The sequence below is a fragment of the Malurus melanocephalus genome, unplaced genomic scaffold (genome assembly GCF_030028575.1).
Source record: "Malurus melanocephalus ecotype Western Australia unplaced genomic scaffold, MMel_1.1 scaffold_19, whole genome shotgun sequence".
Lineage (NCBI taxonomy): Eukaryota > Metazoa > Chordata > Aves > Passeriformes > Maluridae > Malurus > Malurus melanocephalus.
Window position 1 is genome coordinate 1,890,865 of NW_026623251.1, and position 16,312 is coordinate 1,907,176.

A 16,312-nucleotide genomic window follows, 5' to 3' on the forward strand; every position below is an offset into this window, starting at 1 on the left:
GTTCCAGCTGGTCCAGCCATGGCTTAGCACTCAGAAGGTTCTAGGAAAAGCATAGCGCCAGAACAGGGTCAGGAGATGGATCCCATAGGTCTCACAAAGGTCTTGAAAAGCAACTAGAGAAGCCAGGCTYTGTATCCAGCTAAGATTCAGGAGGAAGCTTGGTCAGAAGGTGATGTTGAGAAARCAAGGTAAGAGCCTGGACAGAAGAGAGGAACTCAAGGAAGCCCTAGAGGAATCATTGTCTGCCTTGTAAGGACCCAGTGAGTAAAGAATAGATTTGTTTTCAAAATCTTCTTTATTCTTGCAATGTAGTTTAGAGAGCTGTCAGACTTAACTCCTTTCCTCTTTCTAACAGACAGCAGTGTGACAGAAAGTGGAGAACAGCAGCACCCGGTCAGCTCAGCTCAGTGCCCTGGGTGATTCATCCCAGCAGAGACAGCGACCCTGCCAGCTCAGGGATGCCAGTCCATACCTCCCTCTGCTCTCAGAGCCTCAGACTGCCCCTAAGACAGTCAAACCCTCAGTTCAGGGAATGAATGCTCATGTCTGACTCCCAGATTGTTCAACTGGTCCTTCTTACCTCTATTCAGCTAAATGCATCAACTTTCAAACCAATTATCAGTCTAAAGTATGCCTTCAGTGGTGATGGGAGTGGAGRCAGTGAGTTTCAAAGTCGGTTCCCAATGTTTGAAGTACCAAGTATGGGAAAATCACCCATCAGCCCATGGCAAATTGTTATCTGAGTATCTGACAAATGCAATTTGATCACACTGTCATAACTGAACTCTGTCTCAGGTCACAACAGCCAGGCCTTCTGATGGTGTCACTGAACATTTCCTCTRTAGCTTTGTCTCCACTGTGCCACAGTACTGACACTTGAGCATCCTCAGCACTGGAGGATGCTCAGCCACCCAAGGCTGGCAGATACAGACCCAGAACTGCAGCAGGTGAGTCCAACAAACCACACACATGAAATACGTGTATCCTGATGGGTGCTAAAATAGTACAGATTTTTGGGCTTTTTTTTAAACTGACTCATGCATTTGGTTTCTCTGTCTGAGGGCAACATGTATGTGAGAACTTCACTTCCAGGAACTAGCAGAACTTTCCCCCCAGATGGAAGTTCTTCGATCAATAGCTGGGGCACAGACAGAAAGCTCTTTATCATGCAGGAGCAGGAGGAAGTTTCCCTGCTGAGAAGGTTYCTTCAAACCCTTCAGGGCAGGAGCCATCAGCTTCACCTCTGACCTCTCTAATCTTTATCAAATTTTCCATCTGTGGCCATTGCCTATGGAGCCTTTATCAAGTTTCTCTACAACTTGTTTTCTCCCCAAAAATTATACTAGCAAACTGAATACATTTGAAATTATCAGTAAGTTTTAATTTTGGAAGGTTAGTGTTTTGCTGAAATATCAGTGAATGTGTGTTAAAATGGATTCTGGAAACTTTTCAAAGCTTAGCTTGTTAAATTATGAAAAAAATACRTTTAACTAACACTTATATAAATCTGCAGAATCTGGACAACTTGTATCTGACAAACCTTTACAAATAAGCTACAATGGATCCACATGCCATTCTTTGTAACTACAGACTGAAATTGTCTAAGAATGTGAAATTTAACTGAAAAAAMCAGCACTTCTGTGGATAATATAAAAAAATAGCACTTTCCTCAGCTGAAGTCTGCACGATTTTGTCAATTATCTGTCTTAGCTCTGGATGTGAAATCAGTTACTTAAAAGCCCAGTGACAGGTGACAGATTGYTCTTAGCAGACACACCCCTAGTTACTAAGGAGCTGATGGTTACTGAGGCTTAGATAAAAACAAGTGCTTAAATTCTACTCCTCTGAATGCACAGCAGCTCTGCATTTTTTGGATAAAGACCTAATAAATGAAATTGTGAGGGTTTGGGGACCATTCGATGATTTAACTTAAAGATGAGCATAATGCCTGAGGTTCTTCTTAGGGATTGGTCTTTTGCCACAACTTGTCTGAGCAGATAATTATGCCAATTATAGATAAGATTTTAAAGATACCTSTAATATGTTCCAAATCTGAGACTTGCCTGTTGTTAAGTTGGAAAAGAAAAATCCAGAACTCTGAATGGCATTAGTTTTTTTAGTACTGATTATGAGCATTTAAAAAAGATGGGGGATTTAAGACAAGACAAACTGCTGTATTGCAATGATCATCTTGAGTGATGAGTTTAAAGTACTCTCATGGGAGGCAAATGTGTRAAAAGGAAACCATAAACTAGGGGAATGCATTTACTGCTCCCAAGCACAAGAATGAGATGAGAATCAGAAGGAACCAACACCATTATTCAGAATTATACTGTCAGAAGCCCAAGTTAGTGCTCTGAAGGACCATTCATCACAATAAGACTTCCTTTCTCTTCCTCACCTGAGAAGTGGCCCCTCTCTGAAGCACTGGATTTGGTGCTGGTTGTTGTTGAATATTCCTGCCAACACTGACTTTCCCAGAACTGGTAGAATAACCCACCAGCCACCTCTGGCTGGCATTAGGCTAATTTAGCTTTAGAAGACCAGAAAAACCAACCAATCAGACATCAATTATCTAAGAATTTTGAACAGTTTGTAAGTGAGGCAATTAAGCACGTTTAGTTTCTGTTCTTGTTCCTGCAGAGGTACTGAGAAGGCACAAGTCAGACATGCTGGGAAAATAGAACTATCAGCATGGGAAAATCTATTRGAAAATAAAAGCACCAGCATAAAGAAAAAAACCCTTCTGCATAATTCAGTGGCCCCTGAACAGATGCCTGTGCTCAGGAGGTCTGAAACTCAATTTAGGCAGCAGGTAGTTGTCTCACTGATGAGGGCAACAGCACCAGGCCCTACCCTAGGGAGACTCCGGAAGACTTCCCCAGCAGCACCGCTTGGCACATGGAGGGGGATGGCAACAGTTCAGTGCAGAGAGTGCACACAAAACCCCCCAGGTCCATCTGGGAGCAGTTCCCCAGCAACCCAAAGAGCTTCAATTGTCCTATTATTTTCCAGAACCCCAGAGCTCAGCTTCTGCACTACAGCTACCCTCCCCCTCCCACCAAATTCTGATGGCTGTCTTGCATCAGGTGCTCTGCAGAGTTAATGATTTTAGCCCAGCACTCGATGATTTAGGCAGGAAACCAGGATCCTCCAAAATCAAAACATGACAGAAGGTTGTAGCCCATGGTAGCCAGTCACCAACAGACTGACTCAGCCTTCAGCCAGGTCACAGTGAGGCATCAGGAAAAGAGCAAAAATACTGGATCCGAAAACACTAAGCAATAASATATGAGGTATTTTTAATCTCTGCTGCTTCTCAGAAAGCAGTAGAAACCACACCAGGTAGAGAAATATTTATATGCTAAATTAACACTCTCAGTGTGCAAGACGTGAAGTCATTGCTGTCACGAATGAGAAAAACCTTGAATTCTTGCCAGGGAATCTGGACACCACAGCGGGACACCTAAGGTGCCTGCAAATCTGGAACAACTGTTTGGAAATAATACCTTGTATTTGACTTTGAACTCTCAAATCTCATCCTKGCAGACTTCCTGTTTTGTGTGAGATCCTTCTGAAGCCATGTGCATTTTTTTTCCTTTACCCCTTGCCAAAGGTRTGCTATTCTGTGTAAGAGATCCTGCCCTGGCAGACTGAAACCGGCCTTTGTAGCACGATGAAATAACCTACTCTGACTTCTCTGAATCTTTCCACATATTTTGGATGGCAGATGTCTCAGGAATATACTGTAACTTCTACTGGAACAAAACACRTTGCATCTGGCAGTGTACTAGCGACAGTCATGTCACCACACAATGTGAGGTGGGGATAAGACAGTGAAATCTACTTTAAACTTGAATACAAAATTAAAATAAACTCATTGCCCTCCCCCCCCCCACCCCAACTAAAGAGAAAAAAAGAAAAAAAATCAAACAAGATATGAGATCTACCAGATGCATCATAATTTTTTTGTAGTTGATACCTAGCATGGCTTCTGAAMATCCTTTCCAGCTGTCTGGTTTGAGTGTCTACTTTGATATGCTCTGCTCCTTGAATGTGACCCCTCTCTCCCTTTATCCTGCTAATTACACATCCACTCAAACAGCACACTGCATGCAAAACCCATCACCAAAGTGGCTCCTGGCACACCATCTCCTTCTTCTCTTACCCTTCAGTGATGTCATTGTATTATATCACTGTCTGTGTTATATCACCTTCCATTCTCTGGGCTTTAGTCTAATCTTGGCAAAAATGCAAGAGCCCCAGTGAGTCATGCAAAAATTTAATTTATCTAGTGTTGGATATATAGGGAAAAGTGTAAGGACAGGAGAAGCACACCATGATACCTCCTCAGAATACACTTGCAGCCTCCAGTGACTTGTGCTGAGGGAATTCTTATGTCTGAGAGGGTACCTGAGCATTTAATAATCTTTAATATATTTTACCCCCATGAATATTCTAATTTTGTTGTGCTGTTTGAACAGCTTATTTCTAAATAAATTTCTTACTTGTGCAACTCCTTTCAGTTTGTTATGAATTCTCAGAAACCATGTCCCAAAAGAAACAATTACCATACAAATACCTTTTTAGCTCTCGTCTCTAGTTTTCCCTCAGGAATTAATAAAAATTAAGCCTGACACATTCATACGACAGACATGGAACATGAGGCACAGAGTTCATAATAACCACCCTCCATACTCTTTGTGACAGAGACCTCAGGGCAGCTACTGTGTTTTGAAAAATTAAGATGTGAAATGGAAGGGGAAGTTTTGAAGTAAAGTTAGAYGAACACGATAGGAATTAGGCCAAAGGAAAGTAGCTCTGAGGCAAGAAAGGAGTGCCTTCCACACTCTTGTTCCCATGAAGCTGTGGTTATGAGGTTGTTATTCAAATGTGTGTCAGAAGCATTATATATCTCTCAGTATCTTCAGTTTCAAAAAAACAAGTTCTATGCCTTACAAATTTGCAAATTAAGAAAAAAGGACCAAATACACAGAAATAAATTAGTACCATCACCTGCCTAAAGTGGATTACAGWGTCATATTAGAAAACTTGACTATCTGTTAGTATTTGCCACCAATACATTTAAGACATGCTTCATAGACTAAGTAATTTATATTATAGGAAAAAAATGGTAATTGAAGATAAACTGCCCAATTTTTAGGCAGTAACATCCTTAAGTCCAATTTATATTAGCAAGTCAGGAAATTTTAAATCAAGCTCTACATCCAACAGTATAGCTGCAATTATAACCCTTATGTTTTATGTAAGCCACCTTTTTAAATATAAAAGTCTTCCCTTTTGAATCAAGTGCCTAAATAACACAAAGAGATTAAAAGATCTGGCAGAAAAAAAAATAAAGCTATTAGAAGCCTGCCCCTAAATCCTTGGCTTTCAGAGGAGTACATTGAATTAAAATCTCTTATGTATTGCAGAATGAAAAATCATTTAGGAATGATAGTTAGGAATAAGTTAGGCAAAGTCAACCTACAGAAACGATCAGCAAAGCCAACCCAGAATAAAACTGTCATGCAGTTGAAAGTTAATTTGCATTTACATTAATGCTTGGGGGAAAAAAGGGGAGTTTTTTATTCAACTGCATGAGCGTGGTTGCTGACTGCCTTGGCAACAGCAGCCTGCACAGACTTCTCTTGCCTGCCCCGACCCCACAAGGGTCACTCTGACATATCCTACAGCGCAGTATCTCTGCAGCCATCATAACCCTCATTCAGTCTAAAGCCMTTGTTCTCTCACAGCCTGCTAAAAGATTCCTCTCCAGCTTTCTTGCAGGCTCCCTTTAGGTACTGGAAGGCTGCTATARGATCTCCTCAGAGCCTSTTCTTCTCCAGGCTGAACAACCCCAGCTCTCTCAGCCTGTCTCCATAGCCCTCTGAGCATCTTCATGGCTCTCCTTTAGGCTCACTCCAACAGGTCCATGTCTGTCCTGTGCTGAGGACAACAGAGCTGGATGCAGTGCTGAAGGTGGGGTGTCATGAGAGCAGATTAGACCTCAGCCTGCTGGCCACTCTTCTTTTGATACAGTSCAGGATACAGTTGGTTTGCTGGACAGCAAGTGCAGTGCAGAAATACGTAACTCCAGAACACCCTCATGGCAACTGAGGACRAGTGAAATAATCATCCTCTTCCTGACTTCTAAGTTCTAAGTACCTCTTGCTTTCAGACTTACCAAATGACACATGGTTATCACAAGCTGCTGTTTAAGTAGCTTCAGGGTGACTGTGAAGACAAAACCCTGCTGGACATCTCCAAAATTTGCCTTAAGGCATGCCTCAGCTACTAGCCCAGCAACTCAATGGCCTGCTACCTACCAAACATCTTCAACAAGGCAGCTTCTTGAGTCACTTGMTGTAAATTGGCACTCAGTTGGCACTCTCAAAAAAACAGCCTGTTTAGCCTGTTTCTCCCCAAACAATAGCTATGAAGCAGCTTTTTGTCTAGTGCTAACTTCCAGCTGCATCAGCCAGCAGAGCTGGTGGTGCATAGGAGAAGGCAGGATTGCACAGCAAAGAGGAGGAAGGCCTGGACCATCTCTGGTGTCAGCAGCCCACCTCAGAACAGCGTCACCGAAGGGAAGACTCGGACCACTCAATATGAGTTATAAGCAAACTTCGATTTATTGCAAACAATGTCTAAGCTTTATAGTGTACATAATTAGCTCATACATATTCTGTAATACATATATTTCATAGGTCCACGTCCTAAACGTCAACTCCACCTTTAATGATTCACTTGCCAATTTCCCTTATCTACTTCTACTTTTTCCCAGGGCTAACCAACACAAGTATCTTGTAGGGAGTTTCCAGCGGCTTAAAAACATGATGTCCTTGCATTGCCTTCCCACTGCTTCAGAATAATTGTTCACACAATCTCAGCAACTATCCTAGCTGAGTGTGATACCTGTACCCCTCCATCTCACCAAGCTGCAAACATGTCTACGCGACCCCTCTCAGCTAGCCAACCCTCCACAGAACAGTTCATGATATGAACAGGCAGAGCAGCTTCCACTTGCCAGTAACTACTATGGGCAGATCAGGAGAGCCTTTGCAACTCCCTAGGCAGAGAATGCAGCCCTCCCGAGGTGCTGAATCCACCTGGAAGTTTAGTTATCTGTCCATGRTTGCCATCAACCTTAAGGGGTTATTATCCACACCATCTAATAAATGTATTTCTATTTCTTAGGACAGGCTGTCACAGTTTTTGGCAGGCCTGCTTTTCCACAAGGCTACATAAACAGCCTATGGTACAGGAATAATTTACATGACCAAGAGGTGCTAAAGGTAGGAAATTCCATGTTTGTGTGATGGCTTCCTCCTCCTAGGGAGTACAGGCCAAAATTGTCAGAAGTGACAAGATCCATGGATCAGCCCCCTCAGTGAAGTTTTCTGATTAAAGAAATAAACACTGGAGAAATCGGGGACCCAGGTTCCTATCTGCACTATTGCAACATGAGCACTTTCTCTCTGCTGCTTCATGCTCTGTACACAGCAGTCTCTTTCCTACTGCTGGACTGACAAGAGTTTTGCCTGGCCTGACCTTTAAACACAGAGGTGAAGRGTGACAGAACAAAGATGCTGTCAAATACCAATCCAAATCACTTCCAAGCTGTCAGTTTCAGGATGGAGGCATACAGCTAAGGATGCTACACTTTGCTGATCAGTGCTAATAAAAATAAGAACTGTATGACTATAGGAAAAGTTCAAACTGCAGAGAGCAAGTGATAATCAGCACATTATGATGGATGGAACTGACCGTGCATGGGCAGGTCTGCCAAGGGTCTCCAGACCCAGGCAATGTYATGAAGGAAAGAAGAATGTTTTGACATATCACTCATGTCCTTTAGGGTCAGACATTCAAGGCAGCAATTCCAAACGTGCATACACAAGATACCTGACTTCCAGAAAGAGCAAAGTGTCCCTGTTAATGGGGGAAAAACCGGGGCTTTTGCTCTACCACCTTCCCTGTATGCACACTGGCAGGAAACTSTGGAAGATACTCTGGAATGTGCCTCTGCTGGGCCAGGTGTACCATGGGTTTAAGCAAAAGTCAGTTCAGCTCTTGCAGCAGGTCACATTGGCAAGGCAGTGATCATATTACCTGTGCTATCACCCTCATGAAGYACCACACGCCCACACAGCCTCAACTTCCTTTATCAACTAAAACCTGCTATCAGGCTAAAACCTGCATTTCAGTGAGCTGGAATTAGCTATTCTCATTTTTATGTGAATCCAGGATGTGAAGAAGRACATCATAGTCCCAGAGCCTTCAAAGTACATGATGGTAAAAGCAGCAGAAGTACAAGGCCCACACTTCCAGAGCCCTGCCCTCCTCAAGTGCTGGAGGCCATCACCCCACACTCTCTGCACACCCTGACATCTCAGATCCCTATGGGACACGACATTGCTGCAGGCTATCTCAAAGTGTCCTCTCAGTGTTTCCTCTGCTTTTAAGCTAAGCAGGCTCCAGTTCCAGCATCTTCACTGATGTGAAGCACTGACAAGCAGCCCTGTGTATTTCTAACTCCACAAAGGTTAATAGTAGTTAAATTTGGAGCAGCTTCTGAAAGACAAGAAGCAGAGCTGTAAGGTGCAGCAGTAAAGCAGAGTAATGACCAAGTACGAAGGAGAGGGGGGAAAAATTAGAAGGGTGAATTTATTGCCAGTGGATAGTTCAGTGTAATTTGTGTGATCTGGATTATTTGGAAAAAGGATAAATTATACATAGGGAAAAACATGCACTTCTCCTTAGCCTACTCTTGACTACCAGACAGAAGAGGTTCTATTTGTCTACTCTTCTCTTCACCATCTTAAGTCTTTCAAAGCAAAAGATCCTTCCACTCTTTTCCTTCAAAATGAACTGCTGCAGGCCAGGCCGCCTCACTGGCAGTAAAAGGAGTGTCTGTTTTTCACCACTGTGCCCTTGTTAATCTCAGATATGTTAGCATTCTCTTGGGATTCCTTGCTACATTTCTCAGTGYTTGCTATTACTTAATTTGTAAACCAACTAAGATAAAACCAGACATTACAGGCCTTTCCAAGGAYTGATTATGCCAGTAATTTTGGTTTTCACATACTATAGCAAATGTCCTGTTTGCAGCACTACATGCATAATATACATTAACTTTAAACAGGCCAAACTACTCAGTAGTGACTCCTACTATCTTTTTTTAATGGACAGCATATGTACTGAATCAGCGTGTTCTGTGAATTCAGAGCTCTGCCTGCAATATCGACATCTACAAAGATGGCAAAACAGTGATAGATTGGGACGACTGGGAAAGACTGAAACTTGTTTCTAATCCATGAGAGATTTAAAACAGCTCTTGCAAATGTGCAGTAGCACTTTTCAGCTAGTGACACATGAAAATCGATTRTGTGAAAGTACATTGTTTCCAAAATCCTGCAAACACAGGGAAAAAAAATTTAGTAACAGAAAATTCAAATGGACATAAATTTCAGTGTGTAGAAAAAGACCATTTYATTCAGCATAGGGTTAAAAAAAATCCTGAACACATAATAGATAACAAGGTCTGAAGATATCTCATGGCTCCTAGGTCAAGACGTCACCMAAACCGCAGGGAAACCAAAAAACCTCCAATATTTTAGTGTTAAGAGAGTCAAGGCATTACTTTATTTCTGGCCAGGATGCTGTTCAGGCCAGGACGTGCAACAGAAATCACTTCATCCACACATAGTCCAGGTATGCAGAAAAAATCATTCCATGACACATGGATTTACTAGATTTTTCAGATACTTTATACAGTCAAACCCCAYAGAACTGTATTGGTTCCATGTTCATTTGTTCCAAGATGCCGAGCTCTTAGTACTTGGTTTCCTATTGGATCCCGATTTCTTCCGCTCTGATGCTAATTAGGTTGTCCTTCTTATCTCTCTGCTCCCAGACCAGGTCTCTCCAATCATGCCGGGGTGAGGTTTGGAGCTGATAYTCTGCTGATGGCCGTGTGTCTGTTGGGATGTTGAGTTCATCAGACCCCACCTGGTGGAACAATGCCCGAAAGAAACTTAAGATTCCTTTTCCCGCGGCAARGGTGAACAAAACTCGACTAAAAAAATTTCCAAGTGGTGTATTTTCCAACAAAGAGCAGTATTTTACATCGCTCATCCTTGTTACACCCTGTCATTCACTAGTTAGCAGGGAGAGTTTTGTTTTCTTGTGGCAAAAGCTRTTTTCACAGTATCTTGCAGAAACTGCACCTCTCTCCTCACTTAGCACTATTTACCTTTTCTCATCCTTACTGCAGGTATACTTACACACCTAAGGGGTAATTTCCAAGTGATTTAGCACATGCCTTACCCCTGCTGAACCCACTGGAGCTGTGCCCGATGCAGCTCCACGTGAACTCACAGGAGGCCATTTTCCAGAGCGCTCCTTTTGAACCAATTCTTCCTCCACCTCCTGCYTCCCCCTGCACCCGGGTACTTTTCTCCCAGCTGCACAAGTCATCTTTTCCTCAGCCCCATTCCAGAGCGCTGGGATGCTCCCACTGACAATCAGCTCTTCCCCATCTGCGGTGGGGGATCTATAACCCCGTGTCCTTCATGCTGCCCGCACTCCGGGAAGGATCCCATAACCTCCTTCGCCCACTAGGTGCCACCCACTGAGCGCGCTCTCATCTCCCACTGCCGCTGTTTCTCTTTTAACTTTTACCAGGCCGGCTCAGCCCGAGCACTCATGGCACCCGGGAGCTGCGGCCGCGTGTTCCCGCCGGGATCCGAGCGGATCGGGAGCGGATCCCGCGCGCTGCCCTCAGCCCCGCCCGCTCCCGGCCCCGGCGCGCGCCCGCAGCGGGAAGAGCGGGGGGAGGGGCGGGATGAGCCCCGCCCCCCGGGCGCGTGCCCGCGCGCGCGCCCCCCGCGCCGTGACCCATTTCGCCGAACAAAGGATTTGCGCTGGAATCTCGCTCGGCGCCGGGACCTAAAATGGCGCCGGCGCGCCCGCCCCCGCCCCTTCCGCGGGGGCCATAGAGACGGGGCGGGCGGAGCGGCTCCCCCTCGCTGCCGCTCTGTACCCGGGCGCGGCCCCAGCTCGCTGGTGCGGGCGGGGAGGTGCTGCCGCGGCATGGCGGGCGAGGGCGACTCTGAGCCGAGGAAGGTAATGGAGGGTGGGGGGGGCCAGGGGCGAGGAGCGGAAAAAGGATCATARTGAGGAGGAGGATGATGATGATGAGGACGATGATGATGAGGATGAGGAGSAGCTGCCCGGCACYCGGCTCCCCGCGGCGGCCCCGCGATGGGGAAATGGGAGGTCATTGCTGAGCAGCCGTGACCGCCCRCCCCACCCCCGCAGTTTCACCTCCAGAGGAAATAATTAGGGAACAATACACGGAAACCCACGGCAGAACTGAGGCTCTGTAGGGACAGATGGGTGGGGCGGGGGTTGTGTCTCTGTTCCCCCGGGCCCCTCCGTGGGACTTTGTTTTGGCGGGCGAAACACTGGCGAGGCTGAGGGTTCGTGAGGCCGCTGTGGTCAGAAGTATAACAAATGATGCCCAGTGTGGCGACAGGTGAGACGCTATTTTAAAAGGATGCATCATGCTGCATGGATGTAGCAGGGATACCTTCTTAGCCAACAACAGCAACGTATCAAGTGACTTCTTCTATATGAGAGCACTTGAAATTAYTCATTAGGATATTCGGCTAACATAGAGCCACATCCTTTCTGTCTCGCTTGTGCACAGGGACAGCTGATGGCTGTCYCTAGGGAACATGGATAAAACTAACRATGGGGATTTCCATGCCTGCCATCCCCATTCCCACAGTGGCATAATCACTTGTCTCACACTTGTCAGCCCTCCACAGGCAGTTGAATACGTAGTGCTCTGTCCTCAAAATCTGCTTTGACCAAGTGGAATACCTTTACAATAAAATAAAACTATCACGTTTGATGAGATTAGGTACAGTTGCACATACGGTTCTTCATGGTCCAATGATTTTAAGCAAAAGTGACCTAAACRTGTTCTCACATGGCTCCTGATCAAAGGAATGATAGCAGAACAATGTGAAGGTGTTACTGTGGGGCAGCCACCTTGACCCTGACCCGTGTGCCCAGCCCCTGCCTAGAATGGGGTTAGGTTATAAATTACTCGTTATTAAATAAAAACATTTTTTATTAAATGTGTTCAGTGTAAGGTACTGTACTATAAGCTCATTCTCYATTAACTTAACATTTTCAAGCATAGTTATGGTTTCAGGTATAAAAATTACATGGCATAACTAACTGCATACTTTATTTTAACCTTACTTGTTTGTTGTGATGTGACCAAAATCCTGGATTCTTAAGGGTTTTCTCCCTCCCTTTTTTAGGGAATGTAAAGATAAAAAATGAAGTAGTTCTTTTATAATACTCAGTAGAAAGGATGGATCAACAGTTTTGTGCAGAACTATGTTGCATAAATTAATAGTTAACTCTTCCAAAAACATTCCTGATACAGCTGTGCATGTTCACTTTTGGTCAGATATAACTCTGGAGGCAGTAAATCCTTAACTGGTTATATTTCATCACTAAGTTAACAAGTCAGTTTTACAATGGAGTTGGCATCATAGACTTTTACAAAAGTGAATTTTAAAATTTATTATTGGRTTTTTTTCTGTTGTCTTACAGTCCTTTAAACTCCTGGGATTTCTCGATGTTAAAAACGTCCCATGTGCACGAGAATCAGTGCTCTATGGCTCCCTGGGGTCCTTAGTTGTGGGTCTTGGACATTTTTTAGCGACTAGTAAGTACTTACTCCTTTGGAGTTTTACATATTTATTTGTAAGAAAAAAAAAATCGCTGTTAGGTGTTACTAATAATGGGAAGTCATACAAGGTGTTTTCTCARACTTTTCAGAGGATTTTTGTTTTTCTTTCAGGTAGAGTTAGAAGATCTTGTGACGTTGCAGTTGGTGGCTTTATTTGCACAATGTTAGGATACTGGTATGTAACATGCTTTTTGAGTTTTGACAGGCCTGTGTTGTCTGAATTGTACAACATGATCCTCATGTTTCAGTTTTCAGAAACAGCGTTTCAGTTTGTTTTTGAAACTCTATTAAGAATGTGCCTAGCAAAATGTCCTCTTCCTTGTCCCCAAAATTTTTATCTTTTTTGAAAGGAAAACATTTCAATGTGTTTGAATTTTTATGTTCGCATACCTTTTTTTTAAATATTTTCTATTGTTTCTTGAATCCTAAATGATTCAAGAATCCAATTACTTCCATTTTTCTTAATTCTTTTTTTCCTTTGCATATCCCATCCTTATCTCCTAGTTCCAAAGGCAGCATGCTGAATTTTACTAGCATTATCAGATGTGGTTGCAACTTTTCTCTGGCTGAATGGCTGGTTTGATACTGTCACTCATACAAAGCAGGGAATCGTGTTTTCTTTTCATCCCCTCCTCTAGGTTTTACTGCAGGTACAATTTGGCCCAACAGAGGATCCGGCAAAGAATGCTTAAAGAAGGAATGAAAAACAGAATTTTATTTGAAGGCAGTTATCTTGATCCAGAAAAGGARCAAACTGGTAGTGAAAGAAGCGATTCATAGGCTGCTCTGGAGGAGCTGTGGTTGAATACATCTTTGGGAAAAGGTGGTTCAAAAATGTCAGTCTACACTGTGAGGTGTCTAAAATGGGTAAATCATGGTTTTCCTGGCAAATCTGAGCAGGAAATTCACAGTGAATCTGTTAAGTCTGTACAAGCCGTGCTTTGTTCTRTATATGTATGTATGTGACTGCACATATTAGGGAATGATGTCCTGGTAAACTTCTGGAAGCTGATGTGTTCTTTTACAGAAGATRAACAACTGATTTGGGACTGCTTTAACTTCTATTATAAAAAGAGTGTGGTTTGTTTTAGCAAAGTTGTAATTACATCTCATTTAAATACAGGAAAATATTTTCATCAGCTGTTGAGTAAATGTATCCTTCAGTGCTATTGTTAACAGTTCTGTTTGTAAAACAAGGATATTTAAACTGTAGGAGAAGGCTTTGCTTGTGCAAAGATGGGTGATACCTTTGTAAGATTTCAACTGCAAGATAACCAGGTTACTTATATACACTGTGAAACTGAAGGATTTACATCTTTGTTGTCTGTTTGAAACTAAGAATAAAAAACACACATCACACTTCAGAGCAGTCTAAACTATGTAAGTAAATAATTTTTTACTTCATTAAAAATCTAGCTATTTTCGACACTTTTCTACTACTTGTGGAATAATAATTTACATTATTTTGAAGTAGTAATGATCGGTAGTGTGTTCTTTTGGTTTTTTTCTTTAAGGGCATGTTCTATTTAACTATTTCACTGGACGTTTTTCAGTTAAAAGAAATACCACTACATAMTTTTAAGGAAACCATCTAATCTGAAAATACAGTGTTAAGTCTAGTAGCATACTGGTAAAAAGATCAGTGATGACATCATATTCCTTGATTGCTTCTGTCTGCACGAGTGGCACAGTGTTTTTATTTTTTCATACAATGATTTATGGTCTATTATGCTGTAAACACTTTCTGGTCTAAAGGCATTCACAGAGCAAAAATAGTGCTTTCCCCCCACCCCGTACTTAGTCTGAAGGAATTTGTGATCTGTTAACTGAGGTTGGTGCAGGGAGGTCTGGGACCCYAGATGTAAACAGCAGTATTGCTCCTCTTACTTGTTTGGAAATATACTTGAGAGTACTAAACAAACATGCCATTTACACTGAGAAAATCAAACTTTTACTCTCTGTGGATTAGCCCCTTAGAAGAAGAAGATAAACCTGTATACTCTTGATTCCTTTTTCTCCCTCTATTCCTCATGTTTCTTCCAGAGGAAACAAAGATAAATTTTATCAAGGACATTCATTTCAATATTTGTTATAAAAAGTCTTCAGAAAAATTAATGCAATGAAACACTTCCTATTCTAACTGCAAAATCCAAACTGAGACGTAAATTGGAAGTTGATTCAGAAGAGAAAAATGTTTCCCCTGGTTCTGTGTTGGATGGGGGCTGAGGGGCTGGGAGGCTTCTTCCCATTGGGGTGGGAGCTGTTGCTCCAKAAATCCCTTGGAGCAGCAGTGGGAAACTGAGTGAGCCATGAAGCTGGTCTTAACAAGCTGCTGTTTTAATACATGGTTGAGTTCTTTCCTATCTGCCCTAAGAAAAGAAAGTGCAACCTAAGCAGTGGGTCTTTTGGCTGTGAGGTCATGGGTCAGCTGGRGGCTTTAGGCAACAAAAGCACAGAGATGAAAATTACTCTTTGGCAAAGAGCAGTTGTAGGGAAAGAAGAGAATTGTGTTTTGTGCTGATGGGAAAGAAGTTACCATGTGCATAATGGCATCCTTCAAAACACACAAATACTGTGACTGGTGAGAAAATAGAGGCAGCATTATGATACTATGTAAATCAAAAAAAATCTGGGGAAAACTGCAGCATTAAATCCTCTCTGGTGTTAATTAATATTGGTTTAAGTTACTGCATTTAAGGATATTAGCCCAATAGCAGCTTATCTAAAGTTTATCAATAACTGTGAAATGCTAGATGTATCTGCGTTGTRTAGGTAACCCATCTAATACTTTTGCTTCACTGTGCAGAGTGTAAAATGAGTATGCCAAATGTTAACAGAAAAACTGGGGAAGAGGCAATGTGCAGGCARCCTGGCCAGCATGTTTGAGCTTCAGTGTTTACTAAAACTTGAGGTGGAATTGAGCTAACTAGAAGTCCAGGCCTTTGCCAAATAGGACAGAGCAGGGATATAAGACAAAGAAGCTGTGAGCAGGACTCAATTGGGGTTAATGCGGGGACCTGCAACAGCAGAGGGAGGAATGCTCATGGCTAAACATGCAGGGGAAAAGGTCTGGCATAATTCCTTGAAGTGCTGGCTCCAGCTGCTTCTGTACCAGCTGCGGAGAGTGAATTGAAAGTGAAAAGTGACTGATGGGTTACACCAATTAAAGGATGAGGGACAGGATAAAACAAAAAATCTCAAAGCTATTAATTATCATAAATTAGGATACATTGCCAAGAAAATAAAAAATTGAAGTAACTTTAATATTTTAGTGTTTGAAAACAATTACATAACTATATTTTAAAATTACTCAGTTGTGTTACTGCGTATTTCCTAAATCTTAAATCGTTGATGGAAATACATAGCACGCCTCCGTAGTTAATTATCAGATCTGAAATCTTAAAATATTGCTGCAAATGAATGATGCCCAAGATTCAAAATCGCTCAAGATTCAAAATCGCTCAAGATTCAAAATATTCCTTAAATTCATTTTACAGACAATTATTTGGAAGGAAGAGAAACACTAATTTTGAA

General features: G+C 42.6%; 1 protein-coding gene across 2 annotated transcripts; it reads left to right on the forward strand.

Moving 5' to 3' along the window:
- The first annotated feature begins 9,991 nt into the window (after positions 1–9,991).
- On the forward strand, positions 9,992–14,283 carry LOC130588811 (cytochrome c oxidase assembly protein COX20, mitochondrial). 2 transcript variants are annotated; one of them, XM_057389752.1, is made up of 4 exons: positions 9,992–10,066; positions 12,640–12,754; positions 12,890–12,953; positions 13,417–14,283. In XM_057389752.1, the coding sequence occupies exons 1-4, from the start codon at positions 9,992–9,994 to the stop codon at positions 13,556–13,558; spliced, it is 396 nt and encodes a 131-aa protein (XP_057245735.1). In that variant the 3' UTR covers positions 13,559–14,283. The 2 variants fall into 2 exon arrangements, with proteins under 2 accessions (XP_057245735.1, XP_057245737.1); XM_057389754.1 differs by lacking the exon at positions 9,992–10,066 and adding an exon at positions 10,909–11,130 and having other exon boundaries at positions 13,417–14,279.
- The last annotated feature ends 2,029 nt before the right edge of the window (positions 14,284–16,312 follow it).